Raw genomic sequence first — 10,461 nt, 5'->3', positions numbered from 1 at the left:
TCATCACAGATTAAATTTCTTATATTTTAAACTAAATTAATTAATATTTAATAAAATAATTAATGCTAGTTTATAAAAATTTTTCTTTATAACGTTTATAAACTCCAAAAGCTGAAATACTATAAAAATAATTATTATCAATGGTAATTTTATGATTAATACTATTATAATTAATTTATTATTTAATTATTGATTTTTTTTTTATTATTAAAAATACATTTTTCAATTTTTTGTTGTTATATGATTGAGTTATTTTAATAATTATTCATAAATTTTATTTAAAATATTTTTTTGTTTTTTTTTTAATATCATTTTAATCGGCTTTCCTCAAGCCTCGTGATTTCCACGCCGACAATAATTTCGATGAGAAGTATAACGTGAATGAGTGTACTTGAATAGCAGCTAAAATGAACGCATACCATAATAGACCATAAGGTAAATCCTGAAATGAAATAAAAATTTTAAAACCCCTTTAATTAATAAAAATTGATTAGTTTTTTCTATAGAATATATTCTTAGTATTTTATCATCAAATATCAATTGAAATGAATGTAAAGAACGATTATATTTAATAAAAATTGCCTTACAAAATATTTTACCTTCCATAGCAAAATATCTTCCGTTTTTCCAACGGTCAAGTAAGCCCATACATCAGGGAGGTAATAAATAGTAGCATAAATAATTGGACCAAATCCTAGAAGACCAATTCCATACATGAAACGTGTCATTGATTTTATTTGATTCTTTTTTATTGCTGACAGACCAATAAATGGTACCAATACATTGGATAACCAAATATATTCCCACCATAAAGGCTAAAACAAATAAAAAATAAAATTAGTTTAAACAGTACATTCTATTTATTTAATTTATTAAATTAATATAACACTAGCAACCTGGCAGTCACTATGTGACTGCCGTGACTTGTGAAATATAATTAAATAAAATTTTGCTTTATTAAATAATGACTTTTGTTAAATTGCACTGTATTTTCTTAACTATTGACATTTTTAAAGATATAAGCTCATCCCGATGTTACACTAATCAAGAGCTTTCATTTAAGTACCCACATGCATTTTCATATATTTTTCATATATACATATTTCTAATATATATAAAATATATGAAAAATTGATGTGAGTACTTAAATGAAAGTTCTCGATGAGTGTAACATCGGGATGAGCTTATATCTTTAAAAATGTCAACCGTGCACAAGATATTTGTTAAATTACCCTGTACTTTCTTAACTGTTGATCTTTTTAAAGATATAAGCTCATCCCGATGTTAGACTAATCAAGAGCTTTCATTTAAGTACCCACATGCATTTTCATATATTTTTCATATATACATATTTCTAATATATATAAAATATATGAAAAGTTGATGTGGGTACTCAAAGGAAAGTTCTCGATGAGTGTAATGTCGGGATGAGCTTATATCGTTAAAAATATCATTAGTGGACAAAATACAACGCTATTACTTTATTATTGACATTTTTTAAGATATAAGCTCATCCCGATGTTACACTTATCAAGTGCTTTCATTTGAGTACCCACATGCATTTATATATATATATATATATATATATATATATATATATATATATATATATATATATATATATATATATATATATATATATATATATAAATATATAAAATATATGAAAAATTGATGTGGGTACTTAAATGAAAGTTCTCGATGAGTGTAACATCGGGATGAGCTTATATCTTTAAAAATGTCAACCGTGCACAAGATATTTGTTAAATTACCCTGTACTTTCTTAACTGTTGATCTTTTTAAAGATATAAGCTCATCCCGATGTTACACTTATCAAGAGCTTTCATTTGAGTACCCACATGCATTTTTGATATATTTTTCATATATACATATATATAAATATATTAAATATATGAAAAATTGATGTGGGTGCTCAAATGAAAGGTCTCGCCGATTGTAACATCGGGGTGAGCTTATATCTTTAAAAATGTCAATAGTTCACAAGAAACAAAGTCATTTCTTAATTATGTATCTAGAGACGGAGCATTTTCGAATGCAGCCTAAATACTTATGATAGTAAATTGAATATCGGTGAGAATGATATGAAACCTTGAAAAGGCACAAATTCAAGTCAAGATTTTTATAATGACACTATCCTGGAGACAAAATTTTTCTTATCCTCTTAATAATATAGAGTATATTAAAAAATATTTCAATTTTTACTAGCTTTTAATGCCATAATAATAAGCCATTCATTAAAAACTCTCTACTTTTAATTTCAAATAATTTTTTTTTCCATATTTTTGATATGTCTAAATACTGTTATATGTTTTTTATACTTTAAAAAACTATTTTAGTCGGTTCAAATGAATTAAAATCAATTAACAAGAGTAACTTCATAAGTTTCTACGTTTTTAACAATAAAAATATGAAAAAGTCGAATCTAATTAGTGCATTGCATACTTGGATACATTTTAAATAAATGAAATAATTAATTATTAGAGTACAATACCTTCGGCACTTGTAATTCTTCAACCTCCAATATAAATATATCTAAACGGTCTAATATATCTGGTAGTAATTTTGTAAGCATAACGAAGAATAGTAAAAAGTGAAACCATATACATTTGTTCAGTCTTGATTTATTCATAGCGCTGAAAAAAAAAAAAAAAACAATTATACTCAATAAATTACCAAACAGTGCTTATTCATAATTTTTAGGGGTGTGCGAATAGTGTTCGAATCGAATCGAATCGAATAGTGATATTTGATTCGAAATTCGAATCAAATATTCGAACTATTCGAATAGTTCGAATAGTTCGAATTTTTTCAAATTATGTCTTTACTGTCAATTTGCAAGGCAGACTTATTTTGTAGAATATTGAAATACTTCCAAGTGAAAAAGTGTTTTCTTTATCTTCAATACTTTTAAATCTCTACTGAAATTTTAAAATTATTGTTGAGACTCTTCAATTAACTTCATCGTAATTATTCAAAAAGGAATTTTGAGATTAGAAGTTGAAAAATAATTTTCTTTTTGTAAGTTTTTTTATCCAACCAAAGTAACGAAATTTTAAAAATCATAATATTTTCAATTTCTCACGGAGAGAATTGGAAATTAAAAAAAATTGGGAACTTAATAATTTCACTCTGATTTTTTTCCTTATAATTTTTTTTTCTAAAAATATGAGTGTTTGAACCTCATCTTTTCAAAATTGTTGCTTTTAGCATTACTTTTTTTCTTGAGTAATCGCTAAAAGCAGCGTTTTTATAAATTAAAAGTTTTAACTATCAAAAAATTTCAAATTTTTAGAAAAAAATAACTTAAAAAAAAATGAAGAAGAGTAGAAACAATTGATACAGTTTTTTGTGTTTTATTAAAAACTAAAAAAACAAAAAGTATACTCTTAAAAATTAATTTCAGCTCATTTAAAATAACATTTGTTAGATATTTTTTTGAATAATCGATAGCTTCGTCAAAAATGGACTAAACGGAAACTTTTTTTTCTCATTTTTTTTTAATCTTTAAATGAAGTTTTCAAATAAAATTACAAAAAAATGTTTTCAACTTTCTTCTATTTTTCATCTTAATTTTTCAAAAAAAAAAAAAAATGTGTCTAATTATGACCTCTTTGAATTTTTGTTTTATTTACTTCTCTGAAGATTAGTTCCTTAAAGAGTCTCAAGGATTTTGTTCAAAGACAATAAACTAAAAAAAATAACATCCCAATGAGTAAAATTTTGAAATAGGTATAGAAATTGATAAATAAAAGTAATATTTTTTTCGAAACACCATAACTTTTTATTAGGTCCGTAAAAAAATTTGGAAAAATTATGAGAAATTTTTTTCATTGGAATATAGAGAAGGATAAAATAATTTGGATTATTGAAATGATTATTGCAGTTTTTTTTGTGATTTCTCATTGACCTAAATTTTTTAAATCTTTCTTAATAATAATATAACAATTTTTTTCTAACCTTGAGTTATCAAAAACTTCTGATAAATAAAAAACAACTTCTATACAAGTTGGCAAGTTGCAAGAAAATGAAACTAAATTTTTGATTTAAAAAATTATTCCATTTTTTTTACATATAGAAGGAAAATGTAGGTTGCAAAATTGACAGTACAACATAACTTGCAAAAATTCGAAGTATTCGAATTATTCCAACTATTCGAATAATTCGAACTATTCGAATAATTTGAATAATTCGAACTATTCGAATAATTCGAATATTCGACTCGAATTTCGAATCGAATTATTCGATTCGATTCGGTCACAAATAATTCGTAAATTCGAATATTCGCACACCCCTAATAATTTTATTGGAGTAATAGATTAATGGTAATTTATTCAATTTTTATGGGCAAAATAATCGACTGTTTATGTCATCATAAAAGTGTTACTTTAAAATTCTAAAAAAAAATTCTACTTATTCAAGCAATAATTAGCTTATTTTATTTAAAATAAAATATCATAAGCAAAATGAAAATATGTGTACAAATAATGAAAATTAAGTTAGCCGACATCTGAATTTTTTTTTTATTGAAAAAGTTATTACAAAAAAATTTTCATTTGTAAAAAACTTGAAAAATTGTAAGTGCAATTTTCAAAAAATATTTTTTTGTTCTAATTTAATCGTTGAAAAAAAAAATCAAAAAATTAAAAACGTCGGCTAACTATAATAATAAAGTTAGCCGACATTTTTTATTTTTTCATTTTGCTTAATTTATTAAATTATAACTAAAAAATTGCACTTATAATTTTTGGAGTTTTTAATTAACGAAAAAAATTTTTTTTTATTTTTTTGTAATAATTTTTTAATAAAAAAAATCATAAAAATTTTTAGATCTCGGCTAACTTTCGTATTATACATAAATAAACTTAAATGTAATAAGTGTTGAAATGAACCAGTATTATTTCTTCAATTAGAATCATTTTATGTCAGCAAATGCATCACATATTGAATAATCTCAGATCATAATAAACAAATGATAATGTGTTTACATCAAGTCTCTCAAATTTTTCTGTAACATTAATATGATAAAATTACTGCCCATAATTTAAATAAATTCCATTAATATTATTAATTATAAAAATATTTAATTAATTTTTAATTAATTATTTGTGATACTCACCTCGTTTGATATTGACTAGCAACTCTTTGCCTATGCGTGAAATCACTTCCATCTGTTCCTAAAGCTTGTGCTATTGTACTTTTTGAAGCCATTTTATTTATTTATTTATTATTGTAAAAATTTTATTTAAAATATTTACAAATTTATCATATAATTTAAATGTTTAAAATTAACTCAATACAATACAATTATATTCAGGGAAGGTAAAAACCTATTTTTATACACGAGGTCTTATTGTCAATCGTCAAATTTTCGCTTCCGTTCATTGGAAAAATAAGTTTTTATATTTATTTTATTTTTTATTTAACCACACAGTTAATTATTTAATTAATTTCAATTTTTTTCTAAGTACTTAACTAATTTTTATAATTTTTCGACGTCATTTAATTATTTATCACTCTATTTGATCTTTTCATATTTCTTACACGAAATAAACTCTATTGATAAATAAAATGGTTACTTTTTATTTTTACTGACGAACAGATGATATATTTTGTATGTATATATATAGGTATATAACAATTCTATTTTTCAACTTGTTTCTTATTGGCTGTTATAAGTCATCAAATTTTAACCAATCATCATTCTTAATTATGCGCCACGTGGAATTTTAAATTGCCACGCGGTTTTAATAAATAAAAAAAAAAAAAAAAAAGTTTTAATTCATACAGTAAAAAATTTTTTTACTCCGATTTTTTGAATTTTGTTTTTCAATAAAAAATTTTCTAATTCATTAATTAGATAATTATTTAAAATATTAAAAATTATCTATACTTTGAAAAATGATTTTTTATAATATTCTAATTCAGCTATACTTTCTTTAATATCAAGTAAGCCCCGATGATGGAATTTTTTACTGGGTGCTTCTTCAAATATTTCTGAATTCCAACGCCTAAAAAATGTCAAAAAAATTTTATTTAAATATTTTATATCAAGTTATACACTTGTGTTTAACAATGAATTTAGTAATTAAATAAATATATATTCCACGTCAAGTTATTAAAAGGTTATGCATTGTGACGTGGAATCAGAAAATCAAACGGAGCAGAGTTACCTACATCCGAATTACTAAAACACCGTGTTAAATTAAAGAATAATCGGAAAGAATAGACCCGGGGAAAATTTTAAAGTTATGAAAAATTCATATTATTTCATCAAAATTATTATAAAATAAAAATTATAATCTAGTCAACGAATATTGCCAGGATACCAACTTCACTGAAGATTCAATGTCTGCTTTCATAACAAAGATCAAAAATACAATGCTAAATAACGAATATATTCATAATATCACCATTTTTATTTTGATTTTTATTTTTAGCTTCATTCTCAATATTTATATTTATATTAAATTTAAATATCACTTAAAATATTTTATTGTTACTATTAATGTTTACTTCCGATCGGCTTTCTTTTGCAATAAATAAATAAATAAATAAATAATATCCACCCCCACAATTTTCCTAAAAAACAAGCACCTCCAAAATAATTGCTCCATTTTTTGTTAAAAAAAAAAAAATATTATTATTTTTATTTTTACTTGTAATAATTTTAATGAAATAATATGAATTTTTAATAACTTTAAAATTTTTTCCGGGATTCAAATTTAAGCAATAAAATTGTAATTTTCAAAACTATTGTAGATAAAATCAATTCAAATCAACAATCGTAATTCATATTTATAAAAAAATTAGAGCTTGATTATTATCATGTTAATTACTAAAGAATTAACTATCAAATAATATTGAACAATGAAAAAAATAATTTATTTAAATGATCGATATTTTAAAAAAATAATAATGATGATTGATATTATAATTGTTGACTTGAAATTTTAATTAATTAAAATGTTATTAATTATTTTCAAAAATTTTTGGTAAAAAAAGTGAAAATTTACTCGTTTACGTCTAAATTCTCGCCTACAGTATTAGATAATCTTATTTAAAAGCAATTTTACTCACTTTGCTAATTCTTTAATGGTCGACACATCAATTATCCGATAATGTAAATATTCATCAACAATTGGTAAATATTTCTTTAAAAAAATTCGGTCCATCCAAACAGTGTTACCCGCTAATGGTGATGTGTTTTCAATTGTATAAGTTTTCAAGAACTCTAACAATTTTTCTTCAGCATCTTTTACTGTGTATTTACTATTTTTCACTTTATCAGTTAATCCTGACTGTAAGAAGAAATAGAGTAAATTTAAAAATGAAATTGTTCTTAATAAAACTATTTTAACTTACTAAATTATGAGTTTTAGTGCACCAATCATCCATTTTACTCAATACATCATCAGGTTGATGTATTATCATTTCAAAATCAGGGCTTATTATTTTCAAGTTCTCAGTAGTAACTAAACAGGCTATTTCTAATATTTTATCATTTTCAACATCTAATCCCGTCATCTGAAAAGAGATTCATCGTTTATTTTTATAAATTGTTAATTTATCAAGTAAAAACAGTAATTGTAAGACAAAAATTTGTACTTTTTTTATTGAAAATAAAATTACCAGACATCCGACAATTTTTAGGATTTTTCTTATTGGAAAAATCATTACAAAAAAATAAAAAGAAAAATCCCTTTTTTAGAAGATTTGAAAAAGTATGAGTGCAATTTTTTAAAATACTTTTTTGGTTTTAATTTAATTTAATTAATTAAAAAAACCAAAAAATTAGTTAGTGTCTGCTGATTTAATTAAAAAACAAAGTTAAAGTACCTCCATATCAATCCAGACAATATTATACTTCATTTTTAAATTCCTCAGTGGTAGATGTAGTTTTCTATCTAAAACAAACAAAATTTCGATTAGTTTTTTATGAAAATTTAATTAGCCGACATCTAAAAATTTTTGGAATTTTTTTTTATTGAAATAATTGTTACAAAAAAATAAAAAATAATTTCACTTGTAAAAAACTTAAAAAACTATGAGTACAAATTTAAAAAAATATTTTTCTATTATAATTTAGTTATTAAAAAAAAATCAAAAAATTAAAAACGTCGGCTAACTTTAGTATTGTTAGTTTTTTATTTATAATACTAAAGTTAGCCGACGTTTTTAATTTTTTTTTCATTTAATAACATTTAATTTAGCTGTCACTTAACAATTTTTTAACTTTCTTCAACACAAAAATTTGTTCCAAAAAAATTATTTTTAAAAAATTGCATTTTTAATTTTATTAAATTTTTACAAGTCAATTTTTTTAATAATTTTTTTTGCCATAATTCATTTGTTAAAGAAAATTTTAAAAATTGTCAAGTGACACTAAATTTAATGTCATTTTCATTTATTAAATTAGGACTAAAAAATATTTTTAAATTGCACTTATGGTTTTTTAAGTTTCTTACGAATGAAATTTTTTTTTGTAACAATTTTTTCAATAAAAAAAAATTCTAAAAATTTTTAGATGGCTAACTTAATTTCCATTTTTTATTTAAGTGATAAAATATTAAACAAAAGTAATAATGTTCGACTCCAATTGTGACATTATGACAGACACACTAACATTTTATTGATTATTCACAAAATTTTCAAAAATTGAAAAAAAAAAAAAAATTAAGAATTGAGAAGAAAAATGTCATTTTGATCCATCGAAGTAAAAAAGTTTAAAGTTAACCCACGTGATTTACCATTATTATAAAGGTTATATTTTCGGAGTTTAATATTTCTTGTCAGTAACTCAATACTTTGTTTCCAAAACATGTTTAACAATAATTGACAATCAGTTTGATAATAAAAGTTTAATTGCTCATTATCTTTAGTGTAAAGTTAATTAAAGTAAAAAAATGAATACAAATAAAATTTTTGGTAAAAAAAAAAAAATATGTATACACTACTTTTTTTTCTTTTTTTTTTTCAGTCCTCGTGCTTCGATAGACACTTGATAAACATGTGTGATTGTCAAATCTAAAAGAAATGAGTTGCGTTTGTTGCATTGGTTAAGATTTAAGTTCAATGAAAACTACACCTTAAAGATAACAACAGAAAAGAAAAATTTTTTAACCAATTGCGCTTCGAATCTAGAAGAAAAAAATCGATTGATGATAATCCTATTGGATTATAAAAAGATGAGATTAAAGTTAGCAGTCACTTGACAATTTTTTAATTTTATTTAACAGTCCAAAAAATTATTTTTAAAAAATTGGATTTTTAATTTTTGCATGTCAATTTTTTTGCCGTCATTTATTTGTTAAAAATATTTAAAAAATTATCAAATATCTGCTAAATTAATTTTAAGTATAAAAAGTGAAAATTTGCTATTCAATTTTATAAAAAGAAAAAATTAAATTATAACATAAATTAGCTGGTAAAAAAAGAAGAAAAATGTTTTATTTTATTTTATGACATTAAATTTAAAGTCAGCTGTCACTTGACCATTTTTTAATTTTTTTTAACAAAAAAATTTGTTCCAAAAAATTATTTTCTAAAAATTGTATTTTTTAAAATTTCTACTTGATAATTTTTTTTAATTTAATTTATTTGTTAAATTAATATATTTATTTTATGACACTAAAGTTGAGGCATTAAAAATTTTTTTGGAAAATTACTTTAGCAGATATTTGATCATTTTTAAAAATTTTTTACCAAATAAATTATGAAAAAAAAAAAATAAAAAAAAAAACTGGCATATAGAAATTTTAAAAACTTAAAAATGCAATTTTTTAAAAATAATTTTTTGGAACAAATTTGCTTGTTAGAAAATTAAAAAATTGTCAAGTGACAGCTAAATTTAATGTCATAAAATTTTTTTATAATTTTATGGCAATTAAATTATTATAAAAAAAAATTCCACTCGTGAAAATTAATAATGACATTTAAGTTAGCTGTCACTTAATAATTTTTTAATTTTATTTAACAATAAAATTTGTTTCAAAAAATTATTTTTAAAAAATTGCATTTTTAATTTATAATACTAAAATTAGCCGACGTTTTTAATTTTTTTTTAATAATAAAATTAGAACAAAAAAATATTTTTTAAAAATTGCACTGACAGTTTTTAAAGTTTTTTACAAATGAAAATTTTTTTTTATTTTTTTGTAATCATTTTTCCAATAAAAAAAAATTCTAAAAATTTTTAGATGTCAGCTCACTTAATTTTAATTTTTTTCAATTTCTACATGTCAATTTTGTTCTAATTTTTTTTTGCCACAATTTATTTGTTATAAAATTCTTAAAATTATTAATAATAAATTAATAAAATATAATAATAATAAATTCCTTAAAAATAATAAATTAATAAAAATTACAAGTAAAAATTTTTAGAAGCATTTTTTTATTATAATTAATTTATTATAAAAATTTTTAAAATTGACAGCTGACAGC

The 10,461-nt window shown here is 21.8% G+C and overlaps 2 protein-coding genes across 4 annotated transcripts; both read right to left on the bottom strand.

Annotated features, from left to right (window-relative positions):
• Nucleotides 1–306: 306 nt before the first annotated feature.
• LOC123272131 (protein jagunal) lies at nucleotides 307–5,827 on the bottom strand. Of its 2 annotated transcripts, XM_044738795.1 has the most exons (5): nucleotides 5,138–5,827; nucleotides 4,911–5,026; nucleotides 2,513–2,654; nucleotides 600–815; nucleotides 307–442 (listed from the first exon to the last, which is right to left on the bottom strand). In XM_044738795.1, exons 3-5 carry the CDS (start codon nucleotides 2,648–2,650, stop codon nucleotides 314–316), a joined length of 483 nt encoding a protein of 160 aa, XP_044594730.1. In that variant the 5' UTR covers nucleotides 2,651–2,654; nucleotides 4,911–5,026; nucleotides 5,138–5,827; the 3' UTR covers nucleotides 307–313. The 2 variants fall into 2 exon arrangements, with proteins under 2 accessions (XP_044594730.1, XP_044594729.1); XM_044738794.1 differs by lacking the exon at nucleotides 4,911–5,026 and having other exon boundaries at nucleotides 5,138–5,823.
• A 43-nt stretch (nucleotides 5,828–5,870) lies between these two features.
• On the bottom strand, nucleotides 5,871–9,018 carry LOC123272129 (probable oligoribonuclease). 2 transcript variants are annotated; one of them, XM_044738793.1, is made up of 5 exons: nucleotides 8,986–9,018; nucleotides 7,858–7,925; nucleotides 7,384–7,545; nucleotides 7,099–7,319; nucleotides 5,871–6,029 (listed from the first exon to the last, which is right to left on the bottom strand). In XM_044738793.1, the coding sequence occupies exons 2-5, from the start codon at nucleotides 7,888–7,890 to the stop codon at nucleotides 5,906–5,908; spliced, it is 540 nt and encodes a 179-aa protein (XP_044594728.1). In that variant the 5' UTR covers nucleotides 7,891–7,925; nucleotides 8,986–9,018; the 3' UTR covers nucleotides 5,871–5,905. The 2 variants fall into 2 exon arrangements, with proteins under 2 accessions (XP_044594728.1, XP_044594727.1); XM_044738792.1 differs by lacking the exon at nucleotides 8,986–9,018 and adding an exon at nucleotides 8,769–8,953.
• Between the last annotated feature and the right edge of the window lie 1,443 nt (nucleotides 9,019–10,461).

Source organism: Cotesia glomerata, linkage group LG9, assembly GCF_020080835.1.
Source record: "Cotesia glomerata isolate CgM1 linkage group LG9, MPM_Cglom_v2.3, whole genome shotgun sequence".
In the NCBI taxonomy this organism is placed as follows: Eukaryota; Metazoa; Arthropoda; class Insecta; order Hymenoptera; family Braconidae; genus Cotesia; species Cotesia glomerata.
This window is presented reverse-complemented; position numbering and strand designations above follow the sequence as displayed.

What these genes read in the sequence shown, in the direction of transcription:
- LOC123272131 (XM_044738794.1), bottom strand. Translation starts at nt 5,229, where the DNA reads ATGGCTTCAAAAAGTACAATAGCACAAGCTTTAGGAACAGATGGAAGT. An exon ending in AAGAATTACAAGTGCCGAAG is followed by an intron (nt 816 to 2,512) that starts GTATTGTACTCT and finishes TATTTGTTTTAG; the next exon opens with CCTTTATGGTGGGAATATAT. An exon ending in AAGATATTTTGCTATGGAAG is followed by an intron (nt 443 to 599) that starts GTAAAATATTTT and finishes ATTTCATTTCAG; the next exon opens with GATTTACCTTATGGTCTATT.
- LOC123272129 (XM_044738792.1), bottom strand. Translation starts at nt 8,841, where the DNA reads ATGTTTTGGAAACAAAGTATTGAGTTACTGACAAGAAATATTAAACTC. An exon ending in TTGTCTGGATTGATATGGAG is followed by an intron (nt 7,546 to 7,857) that starts GTACTTTAACTT and finishes ATCTCTTTTCAG; the next exon opens with ATGACGGGATTAGATGTTGA. An exon ending in GCACTAAAACTCATAATTTA is followed by an intron (nt 7,320 to 7,383) that starts GTAAGTTAAAAT and finishes TTCTTCTTACAG; the next exon opens with TCAGGATTAACTGATAAAGT.